Source organism: Nothobranchius furzeri, chromosome 8, assembly GCF_043380555.1.
Source record: "Nothobranchius furzeri strain GRZ-AD chromosome 8, NfurGRZ-RIMD1, whole genome shotgun sequence".
In the NCBI taxonomy this organism is placed as follows: Eukaryota; Metazoa; Chordata; class Actinopteri; order Cyprinodontiformes; family Nothobranchiidae; genus Nothobranchius; species Nothobranchius furzeri.
In genome coordinates, this window is record NC_091748.1 from 72,762,675 (window position 1) to 72,779,413 (window position 16,739).

The 16,739-nt window shown below is 44.5% G+C and overlaps 1 protein-coding gene across 1 annotated transcript; it reads right to left on the reverse strand.

The window, feature by feature from the left end:
* Positions 1–8,658: 8,658 nt before the first annotated feature.
* sox2 (SRY-box transcription factor 2) lies at positions 8,659–11,038 on the reverse strand. Its single transcript, XM_015971103.3, has one exon. It carries the CDS (start codon positions 10,548–10,550, stop codon positions 9,582–9,584), a length of 969 nt encoding a protein of 322 aa, XP_015826589.1. The 5' UTR covers positions 10,551–11,038; the 3' UTR covers positions 8,659–9,581.
* Between the last annotated feature and the right edge of the window lie 5,701 nt (positions 11,039–16,739).

A 16,739-nucleotide genomic window follows, 5' to 3' on the forward strand; every position in this document is an offset into this window, starting at 1 on the left:
CAGAAAGGCCCAACGGTGACTGATGCAATCAGTCGAAATCTACAGCAGTCAACAAGATGGCCTGGAAAGCAGATTTTAGACACCATCTTTGAAAAGAGATCTTTGTGAGGAGATGGAGAAATGTTGGATTTAAAGGGAGCATACCCTCGGTTTGTTTCAAAGCCACCAGATTTCATGTTGAGCAGCAGAAAAGTCAACGTTCCAGCAAACTGTGACAGGATCACAAGACAAGTCTGCTGCTCCATCCTTGTGGTTGATACAAATCTGCACCGTGACAAGTTGCACCAAACTGTTTGCTTTAAAATTAATATAGGTTAATGGTTCGTCTAGGGTGGATTGTATGTATCAGCCAATTTTCAGAATGAATCCTCTAAATAATCTAGCTTCATTTAAGGTGCATTATGGAAGTTTGACGGCCAAACATGTATAGAAATACTAAATGTCTTCTTCATACATTCTCCTGCAATGCCCTGGTCCTGTAGAATGAGCCCTGGCATTTTTACTGTGATTGGCTGTTTTTCTGTAAAATCACAGAAAAAGAGAGATGCTCGGGTCGAGCAGGCTGCTTCATGCGCGTTCACGCTCAGGCATCGCCCGTAGCATTTGCTATCCGTAGCTTTAGCAGCAGAGAGAGAGGCAGTGCCAACTCAGCGACTTTGTCGCTGTTCCTAACGCCTAGTGACAAAGCTAGCTACATTTCTGAGGATCCTTAGCTACTTTCTTCTAGATATTTCCTGCAAATTAGCAACAAAAAAGCCATTTTCGGTCCGAACCGTTCTTTGAACGTTGTTTCAGCTGTCATCAAGGATATAAAAGTTACAGTTACAAACGATGTTACTGGTGCTTTAGCTCACCTAGTAAAACATCGGACTTGCGTGCAGAAGACCCGGGTTTGATGCTGGATGTGAACATAATTTATTTAGAATTTATTTTTTACATTAATGGTATATTTTTTTACAGTAAGATGCCCAAATTTTTATTTGAGACTCGCCGAACGGCATTGAATTCACAGAAAAAAAAAGATGTGGGTTCAACTTTCATTTTGGATCAATTTTTCAAGCAAGGGAAGGGAATGATCTGAGCATGCAGGAGGACTGACCCATCTTAAACCTTTGTCGGCTGTGCTGAAGAGAAAGGTACAGAACCAAATTATTTAATTAATTAGCTGCATGTTCTCCTGTCCTCTGTCCTCCAGGCCACACACACACACACACACACACACACGGGACTGTCTCAGCTGTTATTTTCGTTAAGGTGTGTGCACGTACAGCATGCGCGCCTCGTGCATGAGCCTACTATTGAAGCTGCAGTTACGCTTTTGGCCTGAGGGGGCAATCGCAAGCATAAACATTCAAAACTCCGTAAAGTCCCTTTAAAGTCACTCAAACGGTTTTACTCCATGTTGCAAGATGAATTCTCACCAGATTTGGAGTTTTCCAAACTCAGGAGAATCTGTCTTGCAAAATAAGCCGATCCAGTCGTGTGTCAGCACTGCTGTAGGGTGGGAGTTAGTTTAACGATAGTATCAAGCGCCCGGCTGAGCTAAACAAACATGGCGCTCACTTTAGCGGGTTTGTCTTAAAACACTCTTTATGAGCATATTCTAGAAATCACCAGAAGACATGGTAATGGCCGCGTGAGTGAATGAATGAAGCTTGAGCGAGTTGTTGTTGTTTTCCAGGCGCACGTGGTTAACGAGTTACTGTGACTCGCTAAAAACAAAACATGGTAGCCAGTGTCAGCCGGGCACTACCTTGCGCCTCCTCCAATCTGCTCAGAATATTCTGCCAGATAGCCCTCCCTCTTTCAGACGGTTTCAGCTGGAGAGATTCCAGATGGAAATGTGTATACTCGACACGGGGCGGGGCTACACATAGAGATCTGGCTGCTGCCAGGTTAAAATGATTTAAAGGTGCAGTATGTAAGAATATAGTGAGAATTTTACAGTGAGAAAGTCCCAAAAACTTCTAATGTTTCAGTCATTTTCGAAGGTAGGTTACACTGAAACGTATTTCATATCCAGCTGGCTGCTGGGACTGTCAGTTTTTGTCCTTTCAAAATAAGGGGAGGAGGAACGTCACTACTGGCCACCATCAGTGAGTGTGCGGTTGTCATACGTCTCCTGCGAACTAAAACTGCAGCACTGACAATTATGATTTGATGATGATGTCCAGAGTTATTTACTTTATTTGCAGTAACCACATTTCACTACATGATGTCTTTTTTTACTTCATTTCTACACGCTGCACCTTTAATTTCAAGTCAAAAAGATGTTTATCTGACTTGTGATCCAAGCTATTAAGAACAAAACAAACGCAGGGAGAGTCGAGCGTGAGGAGTTCAGCATGCAGGAATTCAAACATCTATTGGTTTTGTTTATGAAGGTTCAATGCGGAGCTCTAATATTTGGCACGGATGTTTCTATGTTTTTTTATCTGAGGAGAGAGTGTGCGCTGACAGCAGAAAAGCGGGGTCTGGATGATAACAGAAGGATGTTCCAGCTGTTAAATGAAGGACGTTTCATTTTCCTGTCAGTGATTTTGAACTCCTGACCTCCGGCATGCTGCAGAGCAACATTACAGACACATTAACACCTAGTTCTGTGTGTACTTAGAACGAAACAAAGGAGACGAAGCTGATGGACTCAGACGTAATCTCCTCTAAAGACTAAAGACGTCACAGAGGAACTGACTGAGTGGGAAAAAAACTGTTAAAAAGTTTTATTAGAATTAGATTTTTGAGTTGATGAATTTGGTTTCTTAAATTGCAATTTGTCTTTTAAAGTGGAGCTGCAACACTGGAAAGAGGATATTAGAGATGGAAGCATGCACTAAACTGAAAAGGTCCTCCACTAAAGAGAATCCTGAAATACGGAAATGTAATAAAAGAAAAGGTTGCATTATTCCATAATAGTATGATTGCTTTTATCATTATTAGTGCCCCAGGGTAGCAGCAGCAGTAGTAGCAGCAGCAGTAGTAGTAATAGTAGTAGTAGTAGGGTTGCACAGTGGCGCAGTGGTTAGAGCTGTTGCCTTGCAGCGAGAAGGTCCTGGGTTCGCTTCCCGGCCTGGGAACTTTCTGCGTGGAGTTTGCATGTTCTCCCTGTGCATGCGTGGGTTCTCTCCGGGTACTCCGGCTTCCTCCCACATGACTGTTAGGTTAATTTGTCCCTCTAAATTGTCCTTAAGTGTGAGTGTGTGTGTGCATGTTTGTTTGTCCTGTGTGTCTCTGTGTTGCCCTGCGATGGACTGGCTTTCTGTCCTGGGTGTACCCGCCTGATTGCCCATTAAACGCTGGAGATAGGCACCAGACCCCCGCAACCCTGCGTGGACAAAGCGGGTTCAGACGATGGATGGATGGATAGATAATAATAATAATAATAGTGTGGGGAATTATTTTGTTTTTACATTATATGTTCTTATATTAGATGGGACTACAGATGGAAATTAGCCCTCGGCTATAATCTGGTGTGTTTACATGAATGTTTTTTAGTTCATGTTTGTTCATTAACATGGACTGTCCCGACCAAATAAAAGTTAAATAAATTTTGATCCATCAAATTTGTATGTCTTAATAAATGTTGTCTATGCTTGTGTGTGTGTGTGTGTGTGTGTGTGTGTGTGCGCGTGCGTGCGTGCGTGTGTGTGTGTGTGTGTGTGTGTGTGTGTGGGTGTGTGTGTGTGTGTGTGTGTGTGTGTGTGTGTGTGTGTGCGTGCGTGTGCTCTGAAAACCCGCACCGCCCCTTCCCTTCCCACCCACTTTTTTTCTCATGTCTTTCTGAATGTGTCATATTCTAAAATGGGACACCCCCCCCCACCCCCACCCCTCCCCGTTTAATGTGCGAATGGAGTTGTTGGTCAACAGTTGGGTCGGGGGGCCATGAGGGGGGCGGGGGAGGCCGGGAACAATGGGCTGTGCTGTTTTCTGCTGGAGTCGATGGAGGGAGACTCAGGCTGATGACAGAGAAAGAGGTTAGTGTCTATGCTGGGAAATGAGACGGGGGGGGGGGGGGGGGGGGGGGGGGTCCTGTGTCTGTTAGCTTGTTAATGATGATTCAGTCCCATCAGCTCAACAGCCTTCAGTATCAAAGAATCTGTGACAACCAGCTCCGGAGGCGCTGCTGGAGCAGACATCATGTTTTTTTTAATAAATACAACTTTCAGCACCTCACCTCTTTGTCCCATCAGTTATTAAGAAAATACAATAGTTCATTTTTTTGAACTATTTTATTTAGTTATAACATTCCTTCATGTACGTCTGCGGTAAATGTATTTAACAGGGAGAAAACGAAAATCAATGTATAGAAAGAGTAGACCTCTCTTTTTCGTTAGTTGTGCAATTATTATTATTATTATTATTATTATTATTATTATTATTATGTTGTTGTTGTTGTTGTTGTTAAAATATACATTATTGATTCCAGGAGGAGAGACATCAAAACCCTTTTCATTCAACAAGTAGCTGCAGAAATTCAGAGCTGCGACCGGATGAGCAGCGCCTCAGAGAGAGAAGTCCTTTCACTGCGGCCACGATCTGTGCCACACATCCACCCGCCCCCCTCCCCTCGGGGGCTCCCTGAAACCCTGCATGGGTGGCAGCCCGCCTAGAGCCTCTGAAATGGCTCCAGACTGCTACGTGCTGCAGGAGCGAGCAGAAACCCAAAATGTTTTCTAGAAATATTTTCATCTAACGCGTCATCATGCTCTTCCTGTATGGGGTTTACTGCGCACAACAAAATGCGGATTTCCAGGAAATGTCATAAATTAACTCAAATCTAATGTTAAATGTGCAAACTCAACTTTCACTGCACCGACTTTGCACATTTCAGAACAGCAAAGCGCACTTTCACCGGATGCTGCACCGTCACCTGTTGCGTCGCGCTGCCTGTGAGGGCAGCAACGTGTAATCTGAACGCAAACATTTGTTTGTTGCATTGACTGAAGCTTTTATTGCGCCATCCTCCTCCTCCTCCTCCCAGCGCAGCCAGCCAAGCGTTTGACGTTATTAAATAATAAAGAGATGCTGATCTGGTTGCATTGTTGCGCAGAAAAAATGCCAATTAGCGTGCTGTTATACTATCATTGTGGCTGCATTAGCTCAAATTTGTTATAAGACAATGTGCACACTGACGCTTACGTTTTGCATGGTTGACTAATGCGGAAATTAATCTGCATAAACAAAAAAAAAGCGCCTGACGTCTAAAAAACTTTATTAAGAAACAGACAAAAAGTGAGTTTAAACTTCTGGAACGTCTTTAGAGTCTGAGCTCGGCAGAACTAAATATTACAATCAAATTATTAAAGGCACTAATGTTGTTTTATATTGGAGCTAAATGCTCCCACCCCATTGGCCCCACTGCCTCCATGCTTTTCTTTACCTCTATGACCTTTTAAAAAGCAGAAAGAAAATAAATGGTGAAATTTCAAGATTTTATGAGACTTACAAAATTCGATTTTTGCTCAAATAAGCCAGGTTTTAGAACACCTTAATGCTGCAAAGACATTTCTGAGAGGCAGAGTTGTTGTTTCTGCTTTCTTGAGTCGCAAATTGCGCATTCCTGTAATGATGGCGCTGTATGAAGCTGTCAGAATCAATGAGCAGCAATGATAAACGGAGCTTGGGTTGACTGGTGGTGGTGTGTGTGGTGGTGGTAGTGGTGGTGTGTGTGTGTGTGTGGGGGTGGGTGGGGGTTACAGATGAGGGATGGGGGTGTCGCAGAGGCCTCGAGCCTCCAGGCCGAGCTGGAGAGCAGCGCGAGGCTGACGGCATGATGGTCCGTGTCAGTGTGTGGTCCTATTCAATGGAAGTGTGTGCGTGCGAGTGCGTGCGTGTAGACCGGGGGGGGGGGGGGGGGGGGGCACCCGCTTCCCTTCCCTGCACCTGCGCTAGATCAGCAGGCTGCTGGCTGCCATTCAGTCTCCACACACACACACACACACACACACACACACACACGCGCGCGCGCGCGCGCGCGCATGCACGCACGCACGCAGATGAGAAACAAAAGAAAAAGAAACTGATTATTTATTTTTAGTCGTTTCTGAGTTTCTGAGAAAATAATTGTGAGTTTGACGAAAACAACAAAAGTAATAAAACGAGTCGGTTTTATCCGAGGAACATTGTTTTTATTAATAAGTTTTCATCTAAATGTTTCTTCAATCTCACAACAAGTCATTTTTAATTATTGGAATTATTTAAATCAATTTCCATTCTACAAACACGCGCGGTGCGTTTACGGTCAGCAGGTGGAAGAGACGCAGAATCACTAAAGAGCGTTTCATGGGTAGCTGACGTCACGCCCCCTCCTCTTCATCATCCGTGATGAAAAAGGAAAGTGGCTCTCGTGGGATTACGGGATCACTAAACAGGCATTGTTTGCGTGTGTGCACGCGCGCGTGTACAAACTGGTCATTTGACCTAATTAAAAATGTTTTTAATCCCAACAACAAACAGACAATATAGGATTTGGAAAACGGCGCGGGACACGTCTCGTTGTGGATTAAACAAGTGTTCTTGTATTTATTTTAAACCGTTTTTTGTAATTATTCAAATCTAAATGTTTTATTTTTGTTTTAAATACTTTCAGACTCGCTGTAATAAAACAAATAATAATTCAAAATTTTTGGTGACATTTTTTCACTTTTTGTTCCCTTCAGCGTTGGAAAAGAAATAAAAGAGCACCTTTGTTATGAAACACGGAGCGCGCCCCCTCCCACACACACACACATACACACACGGTTGCCATAGATAACATCTGGAAGTTTTTTTTAACGATGGAACTAAAGAAGAACAAAACTGGCGCGCGCTCACCACCTGTTGCAGGCCAGATATCCTCGAGCTGCGGCCGCCAGACGCCGCGGGAAGCGGAAGATGAAAGGATGGAGAGAAACACCTGATCAGCGCTAGAAGTGAAGCTATACACTCATTTATAGGATGTTAACAGCACTTAAATATTTCAGTTCTAACGCGATTTTATTCTAATTAAATTATTTATTGACTGGTGAAATTTCAAACACGTGACTCACTAAATTATCTGGATGTTTTTCATTCAAAATGTGATCTCAACCACTTGTATATTCCCCTAGTTTTTAAGATTAAATCAAGTCAAAAAGGCCATATATATATATATATATATATATATATATATATATATATATATATATATATATATATATATACCATGCAATTGAATCGTTTCTAATTGAAATGAATGCTATTTAAGACTGAACCTTGTGGTTGAAGCTCTCTCCTAGGCGTGACCAACAGGTCTCACAAGCTCCAGACAACAGAAGTTGATCAAACATTCTCTCCTGTCAAATAATAATATATAAAAAGTGTTTTCCTTACATCAAAGCTGCTCCGCTCAGCCGGGATAAATATGAATTTATCGGGGCCTCCGGGCCTGCAGGGGCCCGGCGCTTATTGAATAAGAAGGGAGGGGGTTTAACGCGTCCAGTCCGACCTTTTTAGAAACAAATTGTTTATCACCGGCCTGCTCGGCTATTACAAGCGAATCCGCTGTTCGGATCAATAATTAATGAGGAAACCGACGATCCGCCTGACCTCCAGAGAGAGAGAGAGAGAGAGAGAGAGAGAGAGAGAGAGAGAGAGAGAGAGAGAGAGAGAGAGAGAGAGAGAGAGAGAAAGAAAGAGAGAGAGAGAGAGAGAGAGAGAGAGAGAGAGAGAGAGAGAGAGAGAGAGAAGGAGAAGTGGATGGATAAATACAGAGTGGCCTCTTCAAATATTCATCTGCCGCTCCCTCGGGACCGAGCCTGCAAGACACAACGGTCCTAATCTACCCCACAACACACACGCGCGCGCGCGCACACACACACACACACACACACACACACACACACACAGACACTCTTAACGATTTAGAACCGTTAGTTAAATTCAGGGCGAGCTGTTAGCTCATCAAAGGGATTATTATTAAGAGTGGAGGGGAATCGGCCTGCTGGCGGAAAGACGCATGGGAAGATTTTTGTTTTCTGGAGGGTTCCTGTTTTTATTAGAGGTTGGTGTCGTGTGCAGACGGTGACAGTTAGCGGAGAGGCGGTGTGAACCGTTTGAGTGAACATTAAATTAAAACTAAATCTCCTTAGAGACATTAAAACGCGACTTCCTGTCTGGAAGCCGCTTGGAAAACTGGGATTTATAGGAGCAAAACACAAACAAGCAGTGAAACAACACGGAAATACTGGGAAAATTATTTAAAAATGAAAATCCTGCTCAGTTGTGTCACTAAATAAAAATAGTGCCCCAGTCCAAAAAAGGCCCCCCACATACCAATTATTAGCATTTTTAAACGTATTAAGATGAAATGTTTGCCTCAACGTTTTCCTCTTTTTATATCAAAGAAGAGAAATGACAGTCTGTACCTGGGAATGTTGGGAATTTTTGCTGGAAAAACCTCTCCAGGCAACAAACTTTGTCTTTGAGGACCAGCGGGAACTGGAAGAAAGAAACGTGGTTAACCTCGACGCACAGGCTGGGAATAAAGGAGGAGCGTCCCCCCAGAAAGCTGCTGTTGTTCTCAAAAGGCAGAAATCACCCGAAAGATGCCAAATAAAAAGACGGGATGAAAAAAAAACACTCAACACACGAATTATTCAACGTGACAGAAACTGAATCAAAACTCAAACTATTTCAAGTATCCAAATTTCCAAAATTTATTCATTTCAAACCGCATATTGAAAAAAAATATACTCAGCTGAAACTGTAACTGTTATAAGGATGGTATTAGTCTGGGGGTATTTACATGGAGTGCGTGGCTTCTGCGTACAGGCCACGAGTTTCAAAATACAACTACGGGAATGAGCTTTGAAATAAAAACTTCAAATGTCACAGTAAATATACAGAAATTGTACAAATCAATAAAAAAAATAAAGAGCACAAGCGTCATGTCCGCTAAATGATGAAAAGTGGGAGACGGAAATATAAATTAACTAGCTAAAAATTTAAGTTGCATGACAGAAAAAATTGTCTCACGTTTGTTTCTCAAAGAAATAAAAGAAAAGTTTAGTAACGTTGACCTTAAATGGAGAAAAAACTGAAAAGAATAACAGTTTTACCTGCTTCTTATGTCCCTTTTCATTCCAGTGTTTGCAGTAATTCTAACTGATAAAAATTCCAATTCTGCAGTTTTTATTCATTCATCTTTTCTGCAGAACTGGCGCCGCTTTATATAAAAAACGAAAAGAAAGATGCAACCTCTTGCAGTTTAGCAATTCCCTCTGATTGTAATGTTTCTTTGATAAATACTGTACAAAAGGTGATTGCAATAATAAAACATCTGATTGCGACTCCCACTTTCTAGATTTCCAAACTCCATCCACCATTTTAGAGGGGGGGGGGGGGTCTCCTATCGTTCCTCTAGAGCATCTTCAGAATAAAATAAAAAATAAAATTAATTTTAAAAGAAACAGTGGAGTCCTTTTTTCCTGGAAACTTCTATACAACTTTTCCCACCCCAAATTTTTCTGTACAAAAATAGTCCAGCGTCTATAGTCCGCAGTTTCTCTTATAAAAGTTCTTTTGCTCTGTCTCACTCTCTCTCTCTCTGTCTGTCTGTCTCTCTCTCACATGTGTGTTAACGGCAGCGTGCCGTTGATCGTCGTCCCGGGCACGGCGCTCTGGTAGTGGCCGGACATGTGTAGCCTGGTCTGGGCGCTCTGGTCACTGACCTCGGCCCCGGGCAGGTACATGCTGATCATGTCCCTCAGGTCCCCGCTTTGGCAGCCAGGAGCGGCCCGGTGGGACGAGGAGGTGACAACGGGCGGACTGGAGCTGCTGGACTCGGACTTGACCACCGAGGAGGGCCCCATGGAGCCCAGGGTGGTCATCCCCGGCGTGGTTTGCTGGGAGTAGGACATGGAGTAGGTGGGGGAGCCGTTCATGTAGGTCTGGGAGCTGGTCATGGAGTTGTACTGCAGGGCGCTCATGTCGTAGCGGTGCATGGACTGCATCTGGCTCGGGTTGTGCGCGTTCAGACCCGGGTGCTGGTAGCTCAGCTGGTCCTGCATCATGCCGTAGCCACCGTTGGTCCAGCCGTTCATGTGCGCTGCGTAACTGTCCATGCGCTGGTTCACTCCACCGCCCAGTCCGGCCCCCACCCCGACACCGACTCCAGTGCCCATCCCGTTTCCTCCAGGAGCCAGCAGCCCGCCGGGCAAGGTGTACTTGTCCTTCTTCATGAGGGTCTTGGTTTTCCGCCGGGGCCGGTATTTGTAATCCGGATGCTCCTTCATGTGCAGGGCCCTCAGCCTCTTGGCTTCATCGATGAAAGGTCTTTTCTCGCTCTCCGACAGGAGCTTCCACTCTGCTCCCAGCCGCTTGCTGATTTCGGAGTTGTGCATTTTGGGGTTTTCTTGCGCCATCTTCCTCCTCTGGCCCCGGGACCACACCATGAACGCGTTCATGGGTCTCTTGACCCGCTCCGGACTGTTTTTCTGGTTGGTGCCGTTCCCCGTGGTGTTGGTGTTTCCCGTGCCCCCCGTGTTGGTCTGGGGAGCTGGGGGCTTCAGTTCAGTCTCCATCATGTTATACATCAGGAACAGCTTTGAGTCGGTGCTTCCAAGCCGACGAATGGAGGACGAAAAAAAAAGAGGAAGAAAGAAAAAGAAACAGAAACTCCAGGAGCCGGAGGCAGCGAGGAGCGCAGCGGCTGAAAGTTACCTGTCGGGTTGCTCTGCAACTTTTCTCTGGACAAAAACAAGCATCAAGCCGCGTCTCCACACACTCTCCCTTCTCTCTTCCGTCCCCCGAGTGTGCGTGTGTGTGTGTGTGTGAGAGAGTGTGTGTGGACAGAGAGCCTTCTCCCAATAGGTCCCTGCTATGTCGTGTCCACAAAACTTCTCTCGCTTCCTCCAAAAAGCATCAACAAACTGTACTTTTGCGCCTCTGCCCGCCTGAGCCTTGACAACTCCTGATAGTTTTTGAACAAGTTAATAGACAACCATGTCATGGCTGTCATCGAATAAATGGCTTCGACCTGGCCAATCAGAGCAGGCCTTCCCCACTGACACACCAATGGGAGGCCCTAATTAGCATAAAGAGGCGGGGCCTGTCTGCTCCGGAGCTTACGGGCATACTCTCACTCTCAGGCTGCCCTATGAGCCAAACACAGAGTACACATGTACTATGAGCATTATTGTTTCTCATTGCTGTCCGTATAGAAGCTCATTTGCGAGTGTTTTTATTTATGAAGAGTAAAACTGTGACGCCGAACTTGATAGGACGTTTATAAATAAATAAAAAGTTTTTTTTCTTGAACAGGTAGCACGTGCAAATGATGAAAGAATTCCTCAAAATTAATAAAACGACCCAAAAAAAATGACAATTATCTTATATTCAGCTGTGGCTGAGTTAGAAAGTTTTAATCCAGACATAATAATCTAATGTTTAGGTGGTGAAATGAAGGCAAATAGGCGGAAATATCTTTTAATAAGAAATACAATAATCAACTGGTGACGTTATTCAAACCGGAAACTGTTTTTTTTTCTGACTGAAGGCATGACCTTGTGTCAGTGTTAGAGAATAATCAAAAAAGTTACTAACACCCCCCCCCCTCCACACACACACACACACACACACACACAATCGGGCCCAACAGCACAACAAGACTTAAGTAAACGTTGTTAGTTAACTCAAAAGCCCTGTGTGTGTGTGTGTGGGGGGGGGGGGGGGGGGCTGGTTTTGGGTGTTGAAAGGAGGAAAGGTAATCCAAGATGTCTGCCTCCCCACCTAAAGCTTTTGTTTTGGGAAGTTGAATGCCAACACACACAAGGCAGACGGGCTCATCTCATCAGCACAAATAAGCGCGTTTTGTTTGGGATGTTGTCGCTACATCTGTCCGGACAAAGCCCCAACTCCACTCCACTGATGCTGCTGCTGCTGCTGGGGGCTTGCAGGCGGCTTAGACCCGTTGTCTAAAAGGGAGGGCTAATAAAAGGACATGAGTGTTTCTAGATTCATGTGAAAACACAACCAAGCGCGTGAGGGAGTCAGAAAAGCAGCGGCCTCTACCTGCTTCAGTTCTGATCAAACTCAGATTAATGCGACATGAGATTCTCCACAAAGGCAACACACTCTCAGAAAGCTCAACAGTCCAACACGAGCAAACTTCTGGAGTCTGCAGCGCTTGGTGCCACTTGTTTCTATTCTGACTGTCCACCTCGCGGCTTTGGCGCAGTGCTGCGTGACACCAGTGCCGCCTACTGGACTAACGCAGAACTACACGCAAACTCTGAAAAAAGTTTTCTCAGACAACAAAATCACCGCTGTTAGAAGTTAAAGTAGATAAAAAAAACTAAACCAAAATACAAAAATATTTATTTCACATCATTTTTATTCCAAACACCAAACATACGTCCGGATCTGCGAGTGCAGCAGACCAGTAAAGACAGACCAACACACCTGCAATTATTTCATTTAAATGCGCAGATTAAAGCATCTTTGAAATAGATGAAGTTGTATTATTTAGTTTTAGTCATTTTGATAATAAATGGAGGCGCGGAGCCCGGCCGGGCCTCTGCAGCCTTATGAGGTTCATCTGGTGCTTAATAGGCTGCAAGAAGCGACACATGCAGCTCGGTCCATTATGATGCAAGGTTGAAATGGGCCGCTCGGCTGCTATCTGCATCTGAGTGTGTTCCCCGCTACCTCTAATCTGCTTATGATAATAAAGGAACAGCGGGGGCCCCGCAGCTCTGTGAAAGCGGGCCCCAGCCAGCCGGGAGTGGCCCCGCATCCACTATCATCCCGCATTAAACCCGCTGTTGGACAAAAAAATAAAGAAGCCGGGGAAACTAGAGGGGCGGTTCCCTCCGACCACTTGTAAGACCCCCCACCACAGCAGGTTGGGATGGATCCTGCAAATGCAACGAGCTGCATGCTGGGAAACCAAAATACCGTGTTGTGGTTGCACAAATTTAGATGATGGGATCTCCGCAAAACATGCGAGCAAAAACACCCGCAATGCGCGGGAACTAAAAAATAAATAAATAAAACCTGTCTCCTGTCTCCAAACAAGTTTATTTTTCACCTGTTGCAGATGAAACTTTATTCAGTCTGAACTTAAACGGAACTAATCCTGTTAAAGGGAAGAAAACGAGGGAATTTTAAGGCCTCCTACATAAACACATTTCTGACAAATAAAGGTCATAAAGGGGAGTTTCAGCCGCCAGGGGCCGTGCCACGGACTCAACACACGGAGGAAAATATGAAAACACACCAACCGCGTCTGATGATGTGGGAAAGAACTTAACAGAGATTAAAGAAAAAAAAAACGCATTCAAGATTTCCCTTTTCCTAATAAATGCGCGAAATTGACATTGATTAATTTTAATTATAAGAAATTTATCAGCGAGGCGCAATTAAGCACATAATGCAAATTCCTTTAAATTACAGAGGAAAATAATAAAAAGCGAAAAATGCCTAACTTATTAAAATAAATGTAATTAGAATAAAATAACGGTGCGAAAGTAGAATCAGATTTCTAATCCTAATGATAATATAATTAATGTTATGCATATATTTGAATTTGTAGCCTATATATATATTTTTTATATATTGAACAAACAAAATAAAATTTCTGTCGCAGTTTGAGCAGATAAAAGTCAGATGTTTGTAAATGAAACACAGCTCTGTCAAGTTCGTACAGCATGGCGTCATTCCACAACACTGCATGTTTCACACACACACACACACACACACACACACACACACACACACACACACACACACACACACACACACACACACACACACACACACACACACACACACACACACACACACACACCTCCATCGCGCTCCAACTTACTGCAAGGCTGGGAGTTGTCTCATCTCGTCTTGATTGGCAGAAATTAAAAAAATGCGTTTTTCTCCGCTCAGCCTCCTCCATAACTTCCTCTTTCTCCAGCCGCCGATGCAGCCCGAGTCAGTCCGGGGCAGAGCTCCTGTGTGCCGCCGGAATCCATCCAGCGCCTCCCGCCCGTCACCACCCTCCGCAGCCCGGGCGTCCGCGCGCTCCTCACGCCGCCACCTGCGCGCTTCGGTCCAGCTCGCAGTCCCGCGCAGCCCCGCTCTCCGTCTGGAGCTCCGCTGTCTTCTCTCGGCGAGCCTTGCAACAAGAAAAGCCGTTCACGGCGACACACAATGTGAAAAGGGGGCCGATTTAAAAAGGAGAAGAATGCAGGCAAGAACAACAAAAGTCAGTTATAACAAAGTCTATGCCGCTCCTATCTTCCACCCCCTAGCTTAGCCCACATAATGAGCAGGAAAAAGCTTTATATTTTGTTCACTGGGTATTCACAGATAATTTGAAGCCATTGTTTCTGCCACAGATGGTTCTTTTTAATACAATAACGGTGCTCTTTGTGAATAGCGAGCCCACAATAAAAATCTAAAGCGTCCTCCTGAATAACCATTTTGTTCTCTCTTGTATAGGCCGAACAAAAGCGCCAGTGAGGTAATGGCCTGCCTTATTGAAAGCCTCAGAATGGGGATTTGATAAAGATTTTTTTCGCTCCTTTTTCTTTTTTGCAAAGTAAACGGCAATGTCAACGAGAAACTGACACGGGATGAAAAGGAAAAAGGCTGGAAATAGTGTCTGCAGTAGCAGCGCTGCAAAAACAATTCTTATTGTTATTATTATTATTATTATGGGTTGGAGAGCAGGTCAGGTGCATGAATGTTATGGATTTCTACAATGGAGCTTAATGCATTAGCCTCTGTGGATTTAGCACATCTCATAATTTTGCATAGGGTGTGTCAAGTTGTGCTCCACAGAATTAAGCATGCATTTCCAGGTCCGCTTGCAGAAACCTCCTGCTTCTAATTCTAGCCCTCTCACAACAATCGCCCAGGATATGTTGCATGTCCTTAAAGCACTGATAAGGCGCTATGAAATGTCACAAATGCAAGGGTGTTAATGGCGGAGATGAGGATGACTAATGTAACCCGCTAAGGTTGAGATGCATGCCTGTGGGCGTGCACAGCCGATATATTAGCTGCTCCAGGATGGATCCCGCAGCCGTGTACCCGCCACCTTAGCCTGGCCACGCTTGATGTAATTTGTAATTAACTCAAGGCTAATCAATAAAGCATTTAACAGACACACAATGCACGCAGGGGATGATCCCAAGCCAAACGTATTGGATGTCCCTGATCGTTACAAGGTGAGGACACCCTGTCTGTCACAGGGACCGAGGCTGGAGGGCAGTGGGAGCACCAGAAGAAGGGATGAGAGGAGAATGAGAGAGGTGAAAGGCAGGAGGACAAGAGTAAAAGGAGAGGAGAGCAACATCCTGTTTTACATCCAAGCTGTGCTCAAACGTGTCATCTTATTGAAACTATGGATTTTATTAGAAAAATAATGATAAACGTCTAAAAAGTGACATCATCTTGTCGAATGGCTCTTTTAAAATCAGTTCCTCGGCAGTTTTAATGAGCAGCTTAAATGCTTTTTTCAGGTGTAAACACGTGCAGCCTTAGAGACGTTTTCGCGATGGCAATAACATCAGAGTGCCACCAACGCGAATTCTAAACACAAAAACAAAAATACTCTGGTCCCAGTGGTTGTTGTGGAATTATAGCCACAGGGGAGCATCCTGATGCACACAGCTGATACATAATCAGGGATGAAATGCAGAAACTTGGCACAAAAGTGGAGAAAATATGAGTTAAACTAAATTTGTAGAAGCCGTTGAGGAAAATGTAGGGTAAGAGTTTGACTTCATCTGATCAGTTTGTGTCATGTAGCTTGAATCAGACAGCACATATTAGAGAGCTGCAGCTCTTTTCATTATAAACTCATCCACAGAGGATGGAAGAAGAAGAAAATATCATTCCTATAGCGCCTCTCAAGATAAAAATCACGAGGCGCTTCACAAAAACAAAAATGTAAAAGTCAAAAAAAGAATTTAGAAAATGGTTAAAAATATATTTAAAATGAGTTCAACATAGACAATTATGATTAAAAAATAGGATGAAACAGAGAGAGTGAGTAGGAAAGAGGGAATTCAGTGGATCCTGAGGAAGGTGGAATAGGTGGGGAGAGCAGAATAAAGAGAGAGTGGTGAAGAAGGTCATACAAAAGCCAGCTTGAACAGGTGAGTCTTCAGCTGATTTTTAAAGGAGACCACTGAGTCCACTGATCTCAGGCTCAGGGGGAGAGAGGTCCAGAGTCTGGGGGCCACAGCAGCAAATGATCTGTCACCTTTGGTCTTCAGCCTGGTGCTGCACAACCAGTAGGCTTTGGTCACTGGACCTCAGGGACCTGCTGGGGGTGTAGGGACTGAGAAAATCACCAATGTAAGATGGTGCTTGTCCATGTAAGATCCTATAGACCAGAACTAGGATCTTGAAATGAACCCTGAAGTTGAGTGGCAGCCAGTGAAGCTGGAGGAGAAGCGGGGTGATGTGGGTGTGTTTGGAGGACTTGGTCAGAAGCCGAGCACAGGCATTCTGAACCACCTGTAGACGGTTCAGGGAGGTTCTGCTCAGACACGTGAAAAGAGAGTTACAGTAGTCTAAGCGTGAGGAGATGAAGGTGTGGAGAACTGTCTCAAGTTCAGAGCGGGACAGAATGGGACTCAGCTTAGCAATGTTCCTGAGATGGAAGAAGGAAGAGCCAACAAGAGAACTGACATGATAATCCAGGGTGAGAGCTGGGTCAAAGGTCATGCCAAGATTCCTGACGGAAGGTTTGGTGTGAGAAGCAAGCTGACCAAGAG

Coding starts and splice junctions, on each gene's coding strand:
- sox2 (XM_015971103.3), bottom strand. CDS start 10,550: ATGTATAACATGATGGAGACTGAACTGAAGCCCCCAGCTCCCCAGACC.